Source organism: Corylus avellana, chromosome ca10 (assembly GCF_901000735.1).
Source record: "Corylus avellana chromosome ca10, CavTom2PMs-1.0".
Lineage (NCBI taxonomy): Eukaryota > Viridiplantae > Streptophyta > Magnoliopsida > Fagales > Betulaceae > Corylus > Corylus avellana.
In genome coordinates this window covers 11,222,238-11,245,436 of record NC_081550.1, presented here as the reverse complement: position 1 = coordinate 11,245,436, position 23,199 = coordinate 11,222,238, and the positions used below count along the sequence as shown (strand labels likewise).

Below are 23,199 nucleotides of genomic sequence, written 5' to 3'. Positions count from 1 at the left end.
TGAGTTTAAGCTGAAAGCTTCATGATTGTATGTTAATTACACTTTACACATTTAAGAACATATGAGATCTCAATTGTCCATTTATGAGTGATTTGATTTTGGATTTCCTTTTGACTGTTATGATGATGTTTGTCTTTTTAAGCTTGCTCATAAATAAGAACCATGGTTTATGTGAAACTTCTTTCTTGTTAACAGCATAGTGCACAATGTTTGTGGGTATCATTCCTGTTAAGCCCTCACGAGACTTCACTCGTCCACTAGGGATGCCTAGGGGTTTAAAAGGCTTGTTGCATATGCTAAATGCAATCGTCTCTCCCACGAAAGAGGATTTATATTTCTTGCTTTCATTTTATTTTTTGTTTTGTTTTGCTTAGGGACTAGCAAAATGTAAGTTTGGGGGGTGTTTGATAAGTGCCAAATGTTCCATATTTGGACCCCTTTATTTACATTAATTAATCCTTTAGTTGTGTCGTTATTTAATGTTTTGTGTTTTCAGTATTTTGTAGGTCGTTGGAGAAAAACTACACCTTTAAAGGAAAAATGCAAAGTTTAGAAGAAAGCATACTTTGAGAAGACCTAGATGATGTGGTTAAGTCTAACCAAATCCAAGAAAAGGTTAAATCGGATTAAAGATCGGATTGGATTAAAGTTCAGATTGGATAAAATTTCGGATTGGATTCAAATTTAGATTCTGCACATATCTCAGTATTTTGCTCATAACTTTCCACTCAAATATCGGATTGAAGTGATTTAAGTAGCACTGGAAAGCTAACTCAAAATACCACAATTCCTTATGAAATAGGATTTTCCTAATTCGGACGTTTACTATGCCAAAATCGCCCCGAAATTAAAGGACACAAATCTGGACGAATCCAATTCCGATTTCAGACTTCTATTTTGACTGGGAGACAGATGTCCGAATTATCTAGGTTTAATAGGGCTTCTACGACTTTTCTAAGCCTATAAATAGACTTCTTTGCATTCAAGAAAAGAGATAGAATTCTAGAGAGCAAAATTCTACGGTTTTTCTCTTTTCAGTTTAGGTTTTCTTTAGATTTATGTTTTATTTTTATGTGGAGCTAAATTCCCAACTAAGGTTGGGGATGAAGCCTCACCAATGAAGAACATCAATACTTTCATGTAAGTCTTTATTTATATGATTTTATTGTATTTAATATTTCAATTGTTTTACTTCTTTTCAATGTGTGGAGTGATTCTTGGATATCTTTTGTGATTCAAGGATACACTTGATGATTTAAGATAATTTTACATAATTGATTACTTGATTTTATTTACCTAAATAATTGGATATCCCTTGTAATTTGTTCGACGGATACATTTAGTGTTTCAATTAAGATTTGATATCTTTTGTGATTTACGGATACATCTGATGATTTAATTGATATTAGATTCCTCTTGTGATTTGTGCAATGAATCAATCATATGGCATAAAATATCCATACGCATATTTACTTATTGCGTAAATATGAGAGGTGCAAAATGTTGTGGTCCTGTCTTTATTAGCTATGAGTGTGGGCATTGTCGTCAAACAAATTGGCACGAATATCCATGTAGTGGCATATAGAAGTTCCAACATATATTCATTTTTGTTGACTTAGTCAACCACCCCACAAAAATAAAGCACACGGGTGCTCAATACTTAAGGAAACAAACCAAAAACGCCTCTGAGAAATCATGATATGTGGGAAAAACTAAATAACTTTTGTTGTGCAAATAGAAAATGAATAGTGTTTGTTCAAAGCTAAGGAATCTCTGACATCACACATGAATAGTCATTATTGGAAGTTGAGACTAAAGTTGAAAGTATATATCGATGGTCAAGAGAAAAATTAAAAACATATATTAAGGCTGTAAACGAGCCGAGCTCGGGCGAGCTATGCCTGCCCAAGCTTGAGCTCGAGCCATGCTCATGTCGAGCTACAAAATTTGAGCTCGGCTTAGCTCGCCAAGGAATATTCCTTGTGCAAGCTTGAGCTTGCTTGCTAGTTGAGCCAAGTACTCAAAGCTCGGCTTTCTCGGCTCGGCTAATGCATAATTTTTTTCTTTTAAAAAAAAGAGTTTAACTTCCCAACCAACAAACTAAAGGGTAACTTTGTAATTAAAATTCAAAGTTATTTGTGTTGGCATGTGTGATGAAATATGTGGCTTGGCTTAAAATGGGAGACTTGAAGCCCCTTGTATAGATTACTTGGGCAAGGAATTCTCCTTGCTCTTTCCATGTGGAACAACCAAGCATTGGTTCAATAAGAGAGGCATGCATTCTTTTTATATATTACTTAGGTGGGGAATTCTCCTTGCTTTTTCCATGTGGGACAACCAAACAAGCCAACTTGTGAGGGGGATGTTTTTGCTTTTTATTTATTAGTGTGGACATTTGTGAGCAAGCAAATACAAGGTAAAAAAAAAAAGAAAAAAAAGAAGAGTTTACCTCTTGACAATAACAAAAAAAATGTTTTATATACATGGTTAATATATGAAATTGACTTTGATACCAAAAAAAAAAAAAACCCATATATTATATATGCATGGTTATTTATCTAACCTTTGTTATATTAACCAATTAACTATATATATATTTCATGAAATTTAAATGAGCGAACCGAGTTTTATATGAGTATTTATCGTTTAATAATCAGGTAAAGTTTCGTGTCAACGAACAGCTCATTTAATAACTGAGTCGCGCACAAGCCGAGCCTAAGCGAGCTCTCAGGTAGCTTTGTTAGTTCACAGCTCTATCCAAATTCATGAATAGCATATCGTTCCAATCTTAAGCTTTGTCAAATTATCAAAAATTAATGGTCACAAGCATGGTATCTATCCCAAAAATTCAGGGGGTTAACTGTGGCTACACGCAATTCAAGGGCTAGAAAGCTAAACCCATTGCCTTTGCACAAATCTCTATAGTCACATCTATATATTGCTTACACATATACCATGAGAAAAAAACTTATGTATAAAAGCCAAAACTCTTTGCACATATAAAGAAACAAAAAGACAATCATGTGGAGATTTGCACACAAACTCAAGTGTGGCCATCACAAAGCTTTAGTTTAGTAGATAAAAAAAAATTTATATATGTTATGTGTGAGGAATAATAAACTTTTTCTCTTCAAGTCAGGCAATCAAAATTTAAAAGTGAGATTTTGGCAACCGTGACAACGAGTGATTTGGATTTGTAACTCATAACACATTAATAAAGCCAGAATTCAATATTTCCATCATGATTTGACTTTTACACCTTTATTGTAACAAAGGAAACATGAATGCAATGCTTTGTGTTGATGTGCAAATTATAATTACTCGCAAGTGCACGAGTCATGTGCAAGTGCGAGGTCGATCCACAGGGAATTGCATTACAAAAATTAATTTCTATCTAAACTAATCATATTTTAACCTAGTTCCAAATTGTTTGTGCAAAATGGTAAACAAAATAAAAACTGAAATTAAATCTAATGATAAAAACACTTAAGGTTTTCAAAATTCACCTCACCAAATCAAAGCACATATAATTATGTTTGTTCATACGTCCGAATTTCAATAAAATAACATTCATGTCCTTTTGTTTTTATAAAATCCTATTCAAAAATTCAATGAATCCATCCCTATTTACGAAAAACAATGCATATTTAGTTTAGTTCAAAAGATCCAATGTATCCATGCTTTGCACAAAAGACAATGGATATCCAAAGTAAACCAAAAGATGCAATGTATCCGTTAGATGAAAAACAATGAATATCCAACGTTTTCACAATTTATAAACAACAATCAATCACAATTTTGTCACACAATTGAATTGAAACGAACTTACATTACATTAAACGACGGAATTGTACGAATAAAACATAAAAACATAAAACTAATCAATGGTGAGGCTTCATCTTCAACCTTAGTTGAAGATTTAGCCTCTCATGATAACAAAATCATAAAGAAACTAAATTAACTTCATTAAAATTAAAGTACTTACAAAAGGATTAGAGTTCAAAGCTCCAAGAACCCAGAAAACATGAAAATTGACAAAGCACGGCGCCCCCGGTGCATCTCCGTGTGTTTATAATAGAAAAGAATAATATTTATAAGCTAAATTTACGGTTTCAACGTTGCCAGGTTGACTGAGTGCGCTCGATTGCACTCTAGGTGCGATCGATCGTACTTGAGCATGCACTTTCCAGTTTCAATGGGCACGAGTGCGCTCGATCGCACTATATGTGGGCTCGAGCGCACTACCTATGGAATTAGGCAACTCTTGTGAACTATGACTTTGTAGATCTTTGAGTTAGCTTTTAAATGACGCCAAGATCGCTTCAATCTGAGCTCTACAACTCTAGATATGGCCTTTTTAGTTGGACTCGTCGGATGTGAATCATCACTCGATCCAAATTTGTTGTCAATGCACCCTGAAGTGTCATAAGCCCTAAAATTAATGGATTTTCCCTTTAAAGGTGCAGTTTTTCATTAGCAACCTACAAAACACTAAAACACCGAAACTAACCAAGACATCAGAAAATAATAAAGCTAAAGGCTTAGTAAATGCAAATTATTTGGCACTCATCAAATACCCTCAAACTTACATTTTGCTGGTCCCTTAGCGAAACAAATAAAAGCAAAAAACATAAGTCCGTTGTCGTGGGAGAGATGATTGCATTTAGCATATGCAACAAGCTTTTTAAACCCTTAGGCATCCCTAAAGGACGAGTGAAGTCTCGTGAGGGTTTAACAGCAATAATACCCACAAATGTTTTTAGCACTATGTCATTGACAATCACTAATTTCCAAACAAACATATGGTTCTTATATCATGAGTAGGTTTAACAAAGTGAACACCACAATCACATCATCAAGTCAACCACAAATCATTCAACTCAAAGATGGAAGTTTGAGACAACACATGCTCCAATAAGGGCAATGTAAGACTAACATACAATCATGAGACTTCAATTTTTTTTCAAAGTTGGCTATACCTCAAAAGTCATAGGAATTCACTCAGATGAAAACAACCAAGGTTTAAATCAAGACATGCATTTTTTGTGTAAGCTATGTAATGCTTGGTTCCTTTAAGCTTTCTAGTTGACCTATGTAACGAGTGTTGGGCAAGTGACTCCCAAACTAGATGGTTTTAGAGCACTAGATGTAGGAACATCCCTAAGGGCTTAATTACTCAAGTCAAAAAGCCTACAAAGCCAAACTAGCCATACAATCAACTAAATTGAATTTCTCATCTTTTGACGCGAACATTCGATACTTAGTGAAGCATGAGGTCCGGTTACTCAATGAGAAGCTCAAACTGATCTTTTTTTCTTTTCTTTTCTTTTTTTTTTTTTTAAATTTTTAATTTTTTAATTTTTTAATTTTGAATTTCAAGCCAAGGTTTCATCACACTTCATCCTACAAATCTTAAGATACACCCTAATCATGTTAAATCTTACACCTCATAGATTCTACACTAATATGCTTGTGATAATCAACTAAAACATGTGAAGTCTCTCTAATCCACCAAATGAGTCAAAAGATTCATATTTTTAATGACATGCAATGTACAAAAAGTTAAACATACCAATGACATGCAAACTACAGTTATGATGTAATTCATGCCCAATCAACAACATAGCACAATATATATATATATATATATTAAGAGATAAAAACAGTGTTTGTCCCCCAAACTTAAATGACACATTGTTCCAATGTGGCAAGCGATACATACCATGGGATGGGGAACCGGAGTGTGCAAAGGCCAGGGTGTGCCCCGAACTTGAACACCAAAACACCTGTTAACAAAACTAACATCAATATTGTTTTCACAGAAACACACATCAAAAGGTTAATTGCTGTTAGAAACGAAAAAACGAAATAAAAAGAAAAAAAAGTGAAGAAAATGTGCAGAAACTAAAATGGGGAAGAAATTTTTACAGTGCTTTCCCTGATCATTTGGATGTCCAACCAATCTCTTCCACCCTTTCTTCTTTAGAATTTGATACTCCTTTGGAAGGATGTTTCGCCATCTTATGTAGCCAACTTCCTTGCTTCGAAAGATTTTCTTAGGACGCCTATCTCGACATAAGATGGCTCTTCGAGACATTGAAAAGATAAAGCTTGTGGTTCATGTTGTGTCTCAAGAGGGATTGTGATGAAAGAGTGAACTTTAGTACTCACTTCCTTATTATTGGACAGATTTTGGGGCTCAATTTGCTCCCGGTGCTCAACTTGTCCCAAGTGATCCTCTTTCTCTTCCTCCTTGTTATCAATGATGAGAAGCTTAGCTGTTGATGAAGATGTGTTAGGGAAGGATATCTCATTGGTTTCCCCATTCTCATTCTGCATCTTAGGAGTGGGATCCAATAAGGCCTTGGCTTGCTCATATATCATGTCAAGATCCAAATCAAATTCAAACTAAGCAAAACATTCTTTTAAAGGATCCTCTATACTTGGCTCCTTAAAAATCTTAGCTTGCTCAAAGAACTTGTCAAGATCTAGATCGCATTCAAATTGAGCAAAACGCTCTTCCAACGAATCCTCAAGACTTGGCTCACTAAACATCTCAGCTTGCTTGAGGAACTTGTCAAGATCCAAGTCACATCCAATTTGATCAAAACGCTCTCCCAACGGATCTTCAAGACTTGGCTCATCAGAAGTCTCAGCATGTTCAAGTAGCTTGTCTAGGTCTAGGTCACCTCCAAATTGATCAAAGTGCTCTCCTAAAGGATCCTCAAGACTTGGCTCACAAAAAATCTCCTCAACAGTTTCTTCATTGCCAGGTATGGTTGTGGCTTGGACATGCTCATGATAGGAATTGCTGGAAGCATCAATCATGTATTGCCCTCTCGCCATCTCCTAACTTTGAAGCTCTTCTTCCTCATTGTCATCCTCTATGCTCTCATTGTCCCAATATTGAGTCATTGGGTCAAGTTGATGTTCATGCTCACTCTGGCGAATCCATTCTTCCACCCCTGCAGTAGCTTGAGTGTTGGCATCTATGAACCCTTGCTTGGGTTGTTGCAGTTCTTGTATGCAATGGCTAGCTGTTTGCCTGAATGCCTCAAGTGTGTCCGCCAATGATAATTCTTGTGACATGGGACTAATCGATTGGCCGGTTAGTTGCATGAATTCCTTGAGAGAGTCTTCCAATGAAGATTTATATTTGTATGATGAAAGATTGGAAGATGGATTATCGAACTTTAGATAGTCTGAATGGTGCAGTTCATAATCTTGGGGAGCAAAATTTCCCATAGCATGAGCTTGCCATGAGAAATCAGAATGGTTGCTCCAGTCGGGGGTGTAGAAATTGAAATTTGATTCAGATCCCGAACTGGAGAAATTAGTGTTCATCTGCTCACGTGAAAAATTAGAAAATTGTCCCCAGGATGGACAATTACCTGAACTATGATAAGGGTTGGAGCAGTATGAATATGGTCCATGTGGGTGAAAATTTTGAGGGTAGTTGGTGGGATCTGACATCCTACCACTATGAGAAGCATAAAAATTACCAAACGGAAAATTCATGCTTTACCTTCACTATTTAGCATACCCCACATAAAACATTAACCAATTTTGTTTTTTTTTTTTTTTTGACAATAGAATAAACAAAAATACAGAAAAGAAAAATAAAAATAGAAAACACAAAAGGACAAAAAGAATTTGCAAAAATGTTTTTACTTAGCTGCTTCTGGTCTGTTGATGCTGATCTCTGGAAGTGCGCTTGAGCGCAGGTGAAGTGCGATCGAGCGCGAGTGTGCAATGTGCTTGAGCGCAAGCAAGAGATGGGTCGAGCACAAGCGCGATTGCTTGCTGCCTGTGTGCTCGAGCGCAGGTGTAGTGCGATTGATTGCACCGGCAGGGACTGGTTTTGCCAACACTACAACAGAAACACAAAAACAACCAACTTTTTTTTTTTTTTGGTTAGATAAAATCTCAAAAAAAAAAAAAAAAACAAAATAAAATAACATAAAATAAAATTGCAAAAAGAAAACAAAACAAAAATCTACCTAAACTAGGAGAAAAATAAAATTAATTCAAACAAAAATCAATTTTCACAAATAGATAATTCCCCGACAACGGCGCCAAAAACTTGATGTGCAAATTATAATCACTCGCAAGTGTACGAGTCGTGTGCAGTACAGCTTGTGCAAGTGTGAGGTCGATCCACAGAGAATTACGTTGCAAAAATTAATTTCTATCTAAATTAATCATATTTTAACCTAGTTCCAAATTGTTTGTGCAAAATGGTAACCTAAATAAAAACTAAAATTAAATCAAATGATAAAAACACTAAGGTTTTCAAAATCCACCTTACCAAATCAAAGCATATATAATTATGTTTGTTCATACATCCGAATTTCAATAAAATCCCATGCATGTCCTTTTGTTTTTATAAAATCCTATTGAAAAATTCAATGAATCCATCCGTATTTACGAAAAACAATGCATATCCATTTTAGTTGAAAAGATCCAATGTGTATATGCTTTGCACAAAAGACAATGGATATCCAAAGTAAACCAAAAGATGCAATGTATCCTTTGTATAAACCACAATGAATATCCAACATTTTCACGATTTATAAACAACAATCAATCACAATTTTGTCACGCTATTGAATTGAAACGAGCTTACATTACATTAAACAACGGAATTGTTTGAACAAAACATAAAAACATAAAACTAATCAATGGTGAGGCTTCATCTTCAACCTTTGTTGAAGATTTAGCCTCTCATGATAACAAAATCATAATGAAACTAAATTAACTTCATTAAAGTTAAAGTACTTACAAAAGAATTGGAGTTCAAAGCTCTAAGAACCTAGAAAACATGAAAATTGACAAAGCACAGCGCCCCCGGCGCGTCTCCGTGTGTTTACAATAGAAAAGAATGATATTTATAAGCTAATTTTAGGGTTTCAACTCTGCCAGGTTGACTGAGTGTGCTCGATCAAAGTCCGTTGACTTGGTAGCGTTGAAACCCTAAAATTAGCTTATAAATAGGTGCGATTGATCGTACTCGAGCATGCACTTTCCAGTTTCAATGGGCACAAATGCACTCGATCGCACTATATGTGTGCTCGAGTGCACTACCTGTGGAATTAGCCAACTCTTGTGAATCATGACTTTGTAGATCTTTGAGTTAGGTTTCCAATGACACCAAGATCGCTTTAATCCGAGGTCTACAACTTTAGATATGACCTTTTTAGTGGGACTCATCGGATGTGAATCATCGCTCGATCCAAATTTGTTGCCAATGCTCCCTGAAGTGTCTTAAGCCCTAGAGTTAATGGATTTTTCCTTTAAAGGCATAGTTTTCCCTTAGCAACCTACAAAACACTAAAACACCAAAACATTATAAAAAACATCAGAAAATAATAAAGCTAAAGGCATAGCAAATGCAAATTAAGAGGTCTAAATATATAATATTTGGCACTCATCATGTGTCAATATGTTTTGAACAAAGTGCGGAGCTGAAAGCTCTTTTACACCATATATGACTGGTGGCTAAGAGGTCCACACATATTGAGGGCAACTATGTGAGGTGCACAGGTCAATGGAGCGACAAAAAAAGAGAGTGTAGCTCTGTTGATAATAGAAGATAGGGACACACATATTTATAAAGATAAGAAATCTGAGAAAAGCATGAGGCTGAACATATATACGAAAAAGAGGGAGAAGCATTCAATATATCCTTTAGATTGATCGAAGGTGAGTGTAGATCTGCTACTAAGGGACACACATTTGCTATGGAGGGGAGGCTAGCTTCCGCTACTTTCTTGGTGAAAGGTAAGTCCGTTCTGTAGAAGCCGTCACTAGAAAATGTGTGTGAGCCATTCAACGCCTACGCCATATCCTCCAATTTGGCTTGGAATGCATCCATTATTGCGTAAGTCGACCCGCTTTCTTCGTTGAGATTAAACGGCCCTTCTGGTTCGCAGGGTTGTTCGGGATGATGTTTTGCGTCCGACTAATCTTTTTGCTTATGTTGATTCTCAAAGCTCCATTGTAGTAGGAGCTCCATTGTTTCTGACATATGCCCCGGTTGAGATTCCAATGTCCCTAGGCGTACGTTTGTTGGCAGGTGTGGCCCAAAGGTCAACGGTATCATAGGTGATTCTTTTGTTTCATGGTTGTTCGTGTCGTGTTGGTTGAAATCCTCAGGTTGGTGTGGAGGGATGATGTGATCATTCGTCATGTTTTGAAAATTTCCGAGTTGGCCTTGAGATCTCGTCGCTACCATTCTTGACTTTGTCCGGTTTGAACTTTGGATCATTGGTATGATCCTCGTTCCCACATATGGCGCCAACTGTTGAGGCAATTGTCACTCTATGTAGTGATCCAAGTCCAAAGCCTTGCTAAGATGAAAGAGAGATCAGTGGTGGAAGGCAACGAAGTGGGGGGTATGGTGGCCATTCCACCTCTGATGCCTAAGTCAGAAATTGTATGTTGATGGGGGTAAATAATCAGAGTAAGAATAATATCAAAATGAGAGTAGTAGAGAGATTTCACCGTGTCCTTGGTGTTGCAGTGGACTGCTCCTTTTATAGATGCAACTGAGTGTGTGAGTCATTGTGGGACTCTTACTTGACTTCTTTGATTTTTGGGATATTCCTTGTAACCACCTTTTGAAATGTGATATGGAGGCTCTTTGATCATATCTAGTTGTTGGACTTAGATTGGGTTTGTTAAGTGGACGGATCGAGTTGGGACTCTCTATCTGTTGGAGTGTAGATCATATGTGTTGACTGAGTGCATGCCTATATGGGCGCTGGGCTTATGCCTTGGAGCGTAAGTAACTCTTTTTTTTTTTTTTTTTTTGTGGACTTTGGGCTTTCTTCTTAATGAGAGGGATTGAGCCTTCAACTTTGTTTTGATAATTATAGTGAACTTTCTTGAGGCCCATTCCTGATGCCCACCCCAGTAAACCGCCATTCCCTTGGGTTACAGTAGTGGCCCAATGGGAATTAAGTATTTGTCTGAGGCCCGTTACTAAATCCCACTCCAAATGGTAAGGATGAAACAAGAAATTTTTTTTAATTCGTTTAAGCTCAAGAACAATGGTAAAATTCCCTTAAATATTTAAACAATACCTCTATAGGCATACAAAGAAGAGGTGTATGGAGGTTGTGCCATGCGGAGCTTATATAGAAGGAGAGAAACATAACTTTTTATGCTAAATCAGCTAGGATTTTCACAATTACCATAATCTCGTTCAAACGAGAATACATTTCATTCAAATGAGATATAGGGTTTCACAATTTATGCGTGCGGCAATCGAATGGGCTTCAAATGGCAGTTTAATCGAAGCATTCTATAGCTCTTTCGTTCAAGCACCTTGCAAATGTAGCTCTCTAAAAGCCATTTTTTTCTTTTGCTCGATCGGGCTTCAATCAGGATTATGATCAAGTAATTTTGAAACTTGACACACATTCTCGTCCGAACAAGAATGGTTTCGTTCGAACGAGATCTTCAACTCCTCAGTTCCAAAGTTTTAGACTTATATTGATAGCCCGTTTTAACCTATAAACATCAAAATCATAAGATCTTTGTCAAATACAAAGTTGTATCCCTTAGAATTAATTGTCTAACGCAATTTAGTTCGCCTTCATTTGATGTCAAAATCAAAATATATGATCGTTTTTACTCCAGCTCAACCCTAAACTTACAACTTACAACAAAATATGTTTTAACGCTAAATTTGTCAACACTGCATTCTTATATCATATAATTTCTTAATAGTTTTTTTTTTTTTTGTAACATGTCCACACAAGGGAAGGGAAATTCAAATTAATGATTGAGTTACTCCTTGGGTATATAATTCCTTAATAGTCAAAGGAACTTAGTGTGATCAAGACAGGAATTAGAATATAAATTTCATCAAATAAATAGGAAAACATTTTTTTCCATATTAGGAGTAATATTCATTTATCTTACACAAATATCATAAATTCTACACTAGACTTGTCGCTGTTACGTACGTGAGACCATAAAACTACTGAATAATTGTTCGACGAAAAAAAGAAAAAAGAAAACACGCATTTGCAAGGTGGCATGGACGGGGGACGGTCCGTCGTCGGAGTATATAACTCCAGTTGCGAAAATATATCCTGGAGAAAGCCATTGCCTCCTCTGCTTCCTACATCACCAAAAGGTAACACTATCATTATCTCTCTCTCTCTCACACCGTGTCAAACACACACGTGTATAGTAGTCCATGGCTGCCGCTTCACTCACCAGCGCCTTATCCCGCCTCTCTCTCTTCCGATTCACGGCCAAACCCTCTCTTTCATCTTCACTCCCATTCTCCCTCACCCCCAAAACCAAGGTTTTAAACGATTCGTCGTCGGGATTTTCTCATTTCAATCTTCAGGTGCTTGTAGTTTATGTATTATTTGTTTTCAAATGCAGGAATTGAATCGATTCCGGTTGTTCTCGATGGCTTCGGAACCCAAGGATTCGCCGGCCAACAATCCCGGCCTCCAGGCAACCCCAGATGAGGCCACCAAGGGTTACTTCATGCAACAAACCGTAATTAGTTTTCATATTTCCATATACATGCTGTCTACGGTTCTGTATGTTTTGTGCAATTTGTTATACGTTTGTGGCATTTTGGCTGCAGATGTTTCGAATAAAGGATCCTAAACTGAGCCTTGACTTCTATTCTCGCGTCTTGGGCATGTCGTAAGTTGTTTGTTCTTTGCTTTTCTCCGATGCTGATTGTGGCCATGTTCGGTTTGTGATTTTGTTATGTGGTATGGTGAATCTATGGCTTTTGGTTATTTAGTTTATACTTTCTTTTGAGACTGATTCCCATGTGTTTATAAATGCTGAAATGCTAATATGCAATTTAGGCGTGCTTGATGCTATTTCTTTTTATGCAAGCAAACTGAATTTTTCTGTGCGCAAATTACATTTTTATGGAATAAATAGTACTTAAATACTTATTTACAGCCAGTTGCCTGGGCCATCTTGCAGTCACGTAGATGAGTTGGGAATCTGAGGGCCTTACTGTGCCACCCTTTTTAACAGCTAGGCTTTCCAAGAGACCTAAAGCGACCTTATGTAATTTAGAGCCGGTTGGTTTGAGATTGAATTAAGGAGCTTAAAAAGTACTTTAGTACATAAAAAGTTGTGCAAAGCAAAAATGTGCTGCTTTGACTTTTTTGCTCAAAAACACATTTTTGAGAAAAGCTTGAATATAAAATGAAGCTTTTCTCAGAAGCTCTTTTTGAATATAAAAACTCTATTTCCCAACACAATCCAAATAGACTCTTAGAGACCTTTGCAGCACGAATTTTGGGGCAGAGATGGAGTTGTTTTCTATTTGAGAAATGAGTTATTTTGTTCATTCTTTCACTCCTAAATGATGGTCTTTAAGGCATGGTGTTGAACCGTGGTGACTCTGCTTGTAAGATACTTCACAGTTTCACAGTTTCTATAAGTTTATGATTTCATGATAATGGAGACATGTATGTTTGAATCATATTATTTTAATATGCCTTATATCTTTTCAGTTGAAGACATCTCTAAATTTTAAATTTGTTGTGTTTGAACTGCATAGTCACCTTTGGTTTTTAAACCAATCTGTCGGTGCAGTCATCTTGAAAAATTTCGTCTCTGGAATGTTGAGTGTATCTAGAAGTTCGGGTAACCATACAATGTCCAAATTGAAATTTAATAATGACTTTCGGACATTTCAGGTTACTTAAGAGGCTGGATTTCCCAGAGATGAAGTTTAGCTTATACTTTCTGGGCTATGAGGTAAATTACATGGCATTGAATTTGCAAGGGTTATTGTTCTTGTTAGTGCCTTAGTGGCTGTTGGAATGTGGAAGTTGCTATTGTTTGGAACTTTTATACTGTCAGCCGTCTAATATGCATGTCATTGAAGTCTCTTTTTACAGAAATATATTTATTCAGTCTGTCAAGTGTATAGCGAAAGCATGAAACTGAGGTCTCTTTTAGATAGGTTCCCGTACATAACAACTATGACATTTGTGTAAATACTTTTTCTGGTGTAGGATCCAGCATCTGCTCCAAGTAACTCAGTTGATAGAACAGTTTGGACCTTCAGTAAGAAGGCTACAATTGAGCTAACACAGTAAGAACAATATTTTCCACAACATGTCCATTTCTATGTGCAAAGTCATATTTTGTGCACCCAATATTCCCTGATAATGTCTTAACTGGAAAATAATTCTTACAGTAATTGGGGGACTGAAAGCGATCCTGAATTTAAAGGATACCACAATGGAAATTCAGAACCTCGTGGCTTTGGTAATGTGACTTTTAAAGTTGAATGTGATTACATGTGATTGTGATTTTTTTTCCTCCCTTTCTGTAGAGGTTGATTTATGAGTCCATCTTTACCAAAATTCATTGCCTTTTTCTGTGCCATATATGGAGGGTGTCGGGGCAAATAGGCCATTAACTACATCTGCTCTGATCTAATGACTCACATGACATAACCTTTATAATTCGAATACTTGTTCCTATATTTTATAAATTGATTTTTTTTTTTTTACCATAAAAATGAGGAGGGAGCTCAAAGGCATTGGCTTAATTGGTAATTGGCCTAGGCTGATTATGTTTTGGTGGAGGTTTAGATTCCCCTGAAAAATGGTACACTGTCTCATTGTAGTACTAATTAAGAAATGGAACAAGATATGGATGATGTTTCCATTGGTGGATGAGTTAAAGGATGTCTCCGTGGATGTTGAGGTCATCATGACATTTCTGACCCACAACTTATTATATCAGTCTTTTACTGTTGCATATGCAAATGATTTTGAGTGTCAAATATATCTTTAATTAAGTTTTTCCCGACTGCAAATGGAGCTGTATTGATCAAGCTGGTGTTGCTCTTTGGTGCATTGACTTAACATGTATTATAAGTATAATTTGTATGCATCAATGGCGTTTAACCTTTTGTTTTGGTGCTTTAGAGGAATATATATTCTTTCATGTTGATTTCTTCAGCTTTGGAGGAATAATACAAAACGGAATTCAAATTTAAGTTCTTACTTGTCTCATTGTTTTTTAGGACATATTGGGATCACTGTTGATGACACACACAAGGCATGTGAAAGATTTGAACGCCTAGGAGTGGAATTTGTAAAGAAACCAGATGATGGTAAGACACCTCTACCATACTTATGAATTTTATTAAGCATATTATGTCACTCTTTATGTACATTATCATCTCAAATTCAACTTTTGGGTGGGGATCACTGGGTAGAAAATCTATTGAGCATGATGTAAAGCTTTGAATTGAGTGTAGCTTTAGAAGGGTCATCAAATATTCTATTAAACTGGTGTAGCCTATAAATTCTCTTCATATATCCTCTATCTAAGAATATAACTTGGATTTCTCAATGAGCACATATCCCAAAAAAAAAAAAAAAAATTAGAATATATGCAGGGCATATTGTTGAGGACAGACTAGCAATCACCAAAAAAAATTCAGTGAAGAACTTATGATCCATCATTCCTGAATAGCATCTTGAAGTGGAGTTTCTCCATTACTGAAACCCACAAGGTCCAAATATTCCTATTTCAAACTTTTTTTACTTATAAAAAAAAGTATTTGGAGAGTCAATGTCCTTTTGAGAGTGAGTTTCTTTGTCTAGATGGCGACTCTTTGAAAGGTTCTGACTTTGGATAATCTGAGGAAGCGAAAGATAATACTAGCGGAATGATATTGTATGTGTAAAAGGAGCTGGGAATCCATTGATTATCTTTTTCTCCATTGTGAAGTGACTAGAGAATTATGCAGTGTATTTTCTCACCTTTCCGGTGTAGAATGGGTTTATGCTTAGAAGGGTGATTGAGTTGTTAAGCTGTTGGCGACAAACAGTTGGGTAGCCATTCAGTTTTAGCCACTTGGAGGAATGTCCCCTTTGTGCTTAATTTGGAGTATTTGGAGTGAACGGAATGCAAGGTGTTTTGAAGATTGTGAGAGGCTGATGGAAGAGCTCAAGAACTTGTTTAAATCGCTTTCGTATATGAACAGGGCATATAATATTTCTCTCTTGTATAACTTTTATGATTTTGTATATTTTTGTGCTTGCTTTAATACTTAAAAGGGGGTTATCTTTTGTATGCATCTTATGTATTAGGGTTGCACCCCTTTGTGTTTATTAATGATATGCATTACCTATAAAAAAAAAAATAATAAAAACAAAATGAAAAACAATTTCTTGGGATATCTGAGGGAAAACCTTTGAGAGGGTTTATATTTCTAGAGGGCAATTTGTGTATTTAAATGTTCTGTCTGCAAAAACAAAAATTTAGGATAAATAAATAAATAAAATAAAAAGAGACACTTGGTTAAGATCAGGAAAGGTTTATAATTCCTTGGTTAGGAGAAAGACCCTACTGCTGATGTGAGCATATAGGAAATTAAAGATCTTGAATCAATGACATCAACTCATTTAATTTATGGATATTTTGTTTTTATAATTATATGTTTCAGTAGTAAATATTTGTTCAAATCTAGTAATCATTATGCATATAATTAGTTCAATTCTACTGTAGGCAGTATTAATTGTTATAAAAAGTGTGGAAGGAATTTTCCAATTAAAATTCATGATTTTTTATCCTAAAGCTTCTTGCTTTGATTATGCATATACACGCTATATCTAATGAGATACAGTTTTTTTTTTATTCCTAATGAGAGATATAGTTATCAAACCGTTTGTTGCTTCTTAAGGTATGTGGAACTGAATGCAGGAAAAATGAAAGGGATAGCATTTATTAAGGATCCTGATGGCTATTGGATTGAGATCTTTGACCTTAAAACTATTGGCACCATTACTGCCGGTGCTTCTTAAGATAATGCCACCATGACTTCAGGTATTTTTTTGGGATTTTCTTGTTAACTACATTTGATTAAATTGTTGATTTCCTGTTGAACTAACCTTATACACCAGTATTCCAAAATATTAGCGTGAGGTTTGTAGTCCACAAATGACAATATGTGGATGGGAACCTATAATGGATGATGGTGTAGATTCCTTTTATCTTCAAAGTCCAAATATGTGGCTGATATGGGTTTAAAATGCTGGTACCTGTTGAGAAATTTAATTTGTCAGATTGCAAGAAAGTTAGAAACATGTTTTTCCCTTGGAGGATATGGTTTAGGCAATGACATTTGCATGCAGAACTATTATACATGGGGACTAAATATGCCCGGGCACATGGGTCAAATAGAAATACTAGTCCACCACCTAATTAGTATGATGTTGAAACAAAATGATATGATAAATGGTTTTGATTACTCGATGCTTAAACTATATTGTGAAGTTTATGAAATATCTTTCTTCATTCATGGAAGTCGTCAATAGGCCTTGTTGATTGCCCTGTGAATTTCTCTGATTAGATTTGTCTAATATCATTATATTCTTTCTTGCATTTCATCTTGTGTTTGCACCTGTTAGTAAATTGAGCCAACTTGAGTTAAGACTCCAGAATGTGAAATGTTTTCTATTAGGTAAGAGTCTTTATGAATAGTGGTTCAAGATGCTCTATATAGGATTACAGAATAAGCAAAGCCCTAGATAAATTTTTCTAACGAAGGTGACACATGATATTTCCTGCCAATCAATGACACTGCTGACTGAACAAATTGACTGTCCAATCCCCCTGTCCTTGCTTGCATTTTGAAGCTAAGCAAGTTGTTCGCTACACAGGTGTTCCTGCCCTAGTCCCGTATTGTCTCCCACTCTCTCTCAAGATGATGTTGTGGTGTGTGTGTATACATGCCAGCTTGCTTCTGAAGCAACTTATGTACACAAAAGGGAAATAGGAAGAGAAAAAGTTGGAGAATAATAATACTTAAATTGATAGTCTCGGTGTACGGAAGACAATTAAGGTGGGGTAGAAACTTACTGCTTTTAAGACCTTACTTGAAAGACAAGCTTTGAACTTATTTTTTGCCATCTAGGTTGGTTTCCATCAAAGATCTTTGAGTTCCAATCTTAGTATAAAAAGCGTAGAGCTGCAACATCTGCAGCTTGTATCATGTTGAAGGGAAATTATATGATAATATAGGTGTCTATATGATAATATTGGTGTATGCATATGGATGACAGAAATTGTTTCTCAACTGCTAGTCACGGAATTTTGGAATCAAGATTTTGTGTTTGCATTTAATATTGTCCCCAATGACCAGATCAATGATTGATGAATCTCTTACACCCAATAGATACATTAGGGACTTGCATAGTGGTATAATTTTCTGAGATAATATATAAAATATCATATGCTACTTGGGGATTTGAATTTGGCATCATAGACCTAGTCTGCCATTTTACTTATCACATGCACTCTTTAAGTCTTCGTTGACATTCACAGCATTGATGACAATGCTGCTTAGCCATTCTCTAATATCATGAATAAGTGGCGTTTTAAGGGGGTGGAAGTGGGTGGATAGGCTTCTTGTAACGACTCAGAGAAAAACGCTAACCACATCTGCGCTATTATTCCAAAAAGACTAGTCAATTTGGAGTTTCCATAAAATTCATTATAAAATTCAATTTCACCTAGTAACCAGGCGATGTGGGACTTAGCACCTATGACTATCTTTATAAACCACCCACTCTATGTAGGTTTCTTCTCATCTTCCCAATATGGGACTAGGGTGTTACAAACTCCTCTTAAATTCCTGACATTCTTGTCAGGGCCACGTCATGCAGTGCTACCACATGACCTAGCGTTACTAGGTGGCTCTGATACCACTTGTAATGACCCAGGGAAAAGCGCTAGTGACGTAGCAAAAGACTAAGGTAACTAATCAAAGACTAGCATCTTTGATTTTGTAAGGAGAAGCGTCTTCGTCTTTTACCCAAAAAGATAAAAACAAGTCTGTATGCTAAAAGAAAGATAAAACTACGCAGAGTGTTTGAGAGATAATTCTCTGATTTGATAATAATTCAATGAGTTTTTTACATAATAAGCTAGCCTATTTATAGAAGATAAATACTTGTAGAGAAAGTAAACCTACTTCTAGTAGAGAAAGTAAATCTAATCCTAGTAGGAAAGTAAACATAATCCTAATAAGGAAAGGAAATAAAATACTAATAAAATCAAATCAAATCCTAATATAAAATTGACAATCAGCGGGAATCGTGACAATCTTTTCTTCTGTTAAAATTCTAATCAAGTGGCACTACTCCAATATTATTTTTGATATTTTTTTTTATTTTCGTTTTTATCGAAAATATAGGTAAATATTGTCCTACATCAGACACCCCCACTTGAAAAAAACTCGTCATCGAGTTTTCTTCTGGGCATAACACGAGCGGCTTCTCTGAAGAAAGGTACTTGGAGAAATCTACATAGATAGCATCAAGACTTGATTTTTCCTTTTCGTCTACTTTTGGAAAAATTCCTCCAACGATTTCTTCATGGATGTTATCTTCAACTTCACCGTTTTCTTCAAAGGAATCACCAATTTTTGGGTTGATTGTGATGAGTTGCACCTGTGACGGAGGAGATAGTGGTTCTTCTTGCATTGATGTAGTCATCGGAACCAATGATTGTGGCTGCACATAGTTTTTCTCTGATGGCAACTCCACTTTTTTAACCAAATTAACATCTTCCACATCTCTTTCACCATAATTAATATTCTCTTCATAGACAGTTACTATTTGGAGATTTATGAATATGGTTACGGATAGGTCGAATCAAACTTGCGTCATCGTCAATGAACTTGTCAACATAAGGAAACTGAACGGGTTTCACTTGGATCCCATAGTCATCTTTGGCATCACTGTCCCTATAATTCCAAAGGGAACCCATATGCATGCGTTCCAACGTCTCCCGCATCTGGTGCATCTCCTGTTGCATAGTGTGCATAGCTTACTTGAACTCTTGGAATTCAGTTCTCCAAGGAGCCTTTGATCACTTGATGTATCGCTAGTAATTGGATCTTGAAACATCTCTCTCAGGAACAGCGTCGTTATAGAAGTTGTTGTTGTAGTATAAGTTGGCCATCGAATCCGGATAATGCCGGCTCGGATACCCCATGAATTTGGCTCTTGAAAGAGCCCCACATCTACAAGCGGCGTTGTTGGAGAAGTTTGTCACTGTTGCGCTGATTGGCCATGATCAGGATAAAGCCTGCTCTGATATTAACTGACGCAGCGGAAGACTAAGGTAACTAACCAAAGAGCAGCGTCTTTGATTTTGCAAGAAGCGTCTTTGTCTTCTACCCAAAAAGATAAAAACAAGCCCTTGCAGGCTGAAAGAAAGATAAAACTCCGCTGAGTACTTGAGAGATAATTCTCTGATTTGATAATAATTCAATGAGTTTTTTACATAATAAGCTGGCTTATTTATAGAAGAGAAATACTTGTAGAGAAAGTAAACCTATTTCTAGTAGAGAAAGTAAATCTAATCCTAGTAGGAAAGTAAACATAATCCTAGTAGGGAAAGTGAACATAATCCTAATAAGGAAAGGAAATAAAGTACTAATAAAATAAAATAAAATCCTAATATATAATTGACAATCAGCGGGAACCATGATAATCCTTCCTTTTGTACTTCTATTGTCTGAAAGGTGGTAAAATTCTGATCAAGCAGGCTCCAATATTATTTTTGATATTTTCTTTATTTTCATTTTTATCGAATATATAAGTAAATATCGTCCTACATCTGCTAATTACATATGCACTATTACTCCCGAAAGGACTAGTCAATTTGAATTTTTTTTTAAATTTATTATAAAGCCCAGTTTCATCTAGTAACTAGGCAATGTAGAACTTAGCATCCATGATTATCTTTATAAACCACATACTCTATGTGGGCTTCTTCTCATCTTCTTAATATGGGATCGGAGTGTTATATCACAAGTCCTTTATGGTGGCAAATCTCTTGATTGGTTAATATCCCAAGCATTGCTTGTAAAGTTTCACTCGATCCAGCTGGGCCACCTGCATCTGTGTGCTTCGGGATCTCCAGATGTGCTTCATTCTGCTCATGTTAAACTTGATTGCTTTAATTATCTACATTATTGGGTGCCTAGTTTGCTGTTACTTTATATTATCTTTCTTTAGGGCGGTTCACATCTGATTTGATTTGTTGCAGTTATAGTGGTGGATGCTTTATTTTTCTTTATACATGTATTTGATTTGAGTTAAAGCAAGGTTAATAGGATTTTTAGACTCCACCAACTAAATGTTATTGGTTCTAATGCAGGAAAGTGGAAGGCTTCAGACGCCTTATGTAATCATCTGTTTTCCCTTGATGCACTCTGGAGGTACGCTTCAATAATGACATTTCTTGGAAGAACTCGGTTCCTTGTAACTATTTGCCATTGGAGACTCTTTTGGGGGACTATCATGTAAGTTTAGCTGGAAACAAGGAAAGAAGTATCGTTGTTTTCTGTTCTTCCATGATTTGCCTTATCTACTTACGTTGAGTACGAATTGGATTTTTTTGGTCCCATAATGTGGAAGGGGTGTTTGATGAATCAATTGCAATGCTTAATTACCCCAGTACTATTATTTTTGGGCAAGTAAAGAATTCTAATCAGCATGGGAATGGTATTGAGTGGAAATTAGGAAGCTATATCTGGTCCTCCCTCCTTTCAGATCCTCCACCATTTAAAGAAATAAATGGTGGATCTGAAATGAGGGATTCCATGCGAAGAGTCAGAGATGTATATTCACAAAGAGAGGGTTGTCTGTAAGATATATATATATATATGACATCTGTTGGAATTCGAAAACTTGGGTAGTCTCGGGTCGAAAACTTAGGGTAAGTTAAGGTGGATGAATGTCTTGCCAACCCCTGTTGGAAGTCGTCAGAAGTGACTTTCTTTTGAATTCTAGTTTCAATAGGTTTTTATTTTAAGATGTTTAAGGTGGTCTATCTTATTTAATTATATCGCCTTATTGAGATTAATGGACATTCTGAGAATAAAGCTTTCTCAAGCATCATAATTTATATTTCGTTGCTCAAATTTAATGGCATGGCCTTTTAAATTGATCAGGGTTCTCTATTCCCCTTATTTTTCTGTTTATTAGGTTGAGATTTGGATAAGATGAGGATCAGGAGTGGGCACTATGTTGATTTTGGATACGAATGGATCCTAATAATTATTTTTTAATTTGAATCATTGAGACGGGTTGAATATTGTAACCCAATTTTATTTGGGCTGAATTCAGTCGTTGACGCTGGACAGCCTTACTTATAATACTTTAAATAATTTTACTGCATTAAATAAATATAATGTGAAAATTTTATATGGAGACACAAAAACTACTATATTGAGAAGATTCGACCAACTCTAGTCACCTCAAAAAGTCTCATCTCTACTTCCCTAAAAAAAGTCGCATCTTTAGGGTCTTTGAGAGATTTAATAAACTGCCCTTTTAGGCTTGACACCTACAAAATTAGGGGCTTGTGATGGTTGCTTGTCTGATCCAAAAATTTTACGAAAATGTACAATTTCTTGAAGATTCTGCTCTAGATTTTTTGTCTATTGCACCACTGCGCTGCTTGGATTTATTTGAGAAATGTCACTCAACATTCTCAAATGTCTGTCTGTGCAGTATTCCTTTTGTTCTTTTATTTTTATTTTTATTTTAAAAATAATAATAGTAAATAAGCGGATGTGAATGTGTTACATAGATAAGGATGTTGGAAGATGGGTACTTGAGAATGCTTAGTTGTATTTCTCATTCTTGAAATATTTGGTTCAGTTTGCAGTAAGAGCATCTCCAGTAGTAATAGCCAGAATAGTTACTGAAAAAGTACAATTATCTACTTTAATTACTACTTTTTCTATATTCTCTCTAACCGATTTTCTATTCTCTTCTCTATTTGTATTTAAATATTATTTTTATTTTTATTTTTAAACTATATTCTTGCCAACACAAGATGAAAAGAAAAATATTAAATTTCACATTCTTTTCGCTGCCCATCCAAGTGTTGCACCAGTTGCAAATTCTTTTCAAGTATTCACTTGGCATTAGGGGCGGAATCAAGACTTTTTGAATGGGGGACGAAGGTATATAGATACATATAATTTCTCTATATATGTATGTTTGTGCGAATTTATGTAAAATAAAAACAAAGAAGTCTCAAATTTAATTTCGTAGTAAATCATAAGTCATTAATGTATATAAAAATTACATGTCCATAAAATCATTTTAGAAGAGATCAGGAGAACTTTCCTTTCGGAATACACAAGTTTCCTAT

General features: G+C 35.8%; 1 protein-coding gene across 4 annotated transcripts; it reads left to right on the top strand.

The window, feature by feature from the left end:
* The first annotated feature begins 12,054 nt into the window (after positions 1 to 12,054).
* On the top strand, positions 12,055 to 22,247 carry LOC132164529 (lactoylglutathione lyase). 4 transcript variants are annotated; one of them, XR_009438390.1, is made up of 10 exons: positions 12,164 to 12,319; positions 12,403 to 12,522; positions 12,614 to 12,675; positions 13,695 to 13,755; positions 14,016 to 14,095; positions 14,201 to 14,271; positions 15,038 to 15,127; positions 16,726 to 16,848; positions 21,193 to 21,337; positions 22,023 to 22,247. XR_009438390.1 is itself a non-coding variant. In XM_059575054.1 (9 exons), the coding sequence occupies exons 2-8, from the start codon at positions 12,430 to 12,432 to the stop codon at positions 16,824 to 16,826; spliced, it is 558 nt and encodes a 185-aa protein (XP_059431037.1). In that variant the 5' UTR covers positions 12,055 to 12,145; positions 12,403 to 12,429; the 3' UTR covers positions 16,827 to 16,848; positions 21,193 to 21,470. The 4 variants fall into 4 exon arrangements, 3 of the variants coding, with proteins under 3 accessions (XP_059431037.1, XP_059431036.1, XP_059431034.1); XM_059575054.1 differs by lacking the exons at positions 12,164 to 12,319; positions 22,023 to 22,247 and adding an exon at positions 12,055 to 12,145 and having other exon boundaries at positions 21,193 to 21,470; XM_059575051.1 differs by lacking the exon at positions 22,023 to 22,247 and having other exon boundaries at positions 21,193 to 21,470.
* Positions 22,248 to 23,199: the final 952 nt, after the last annotated feature.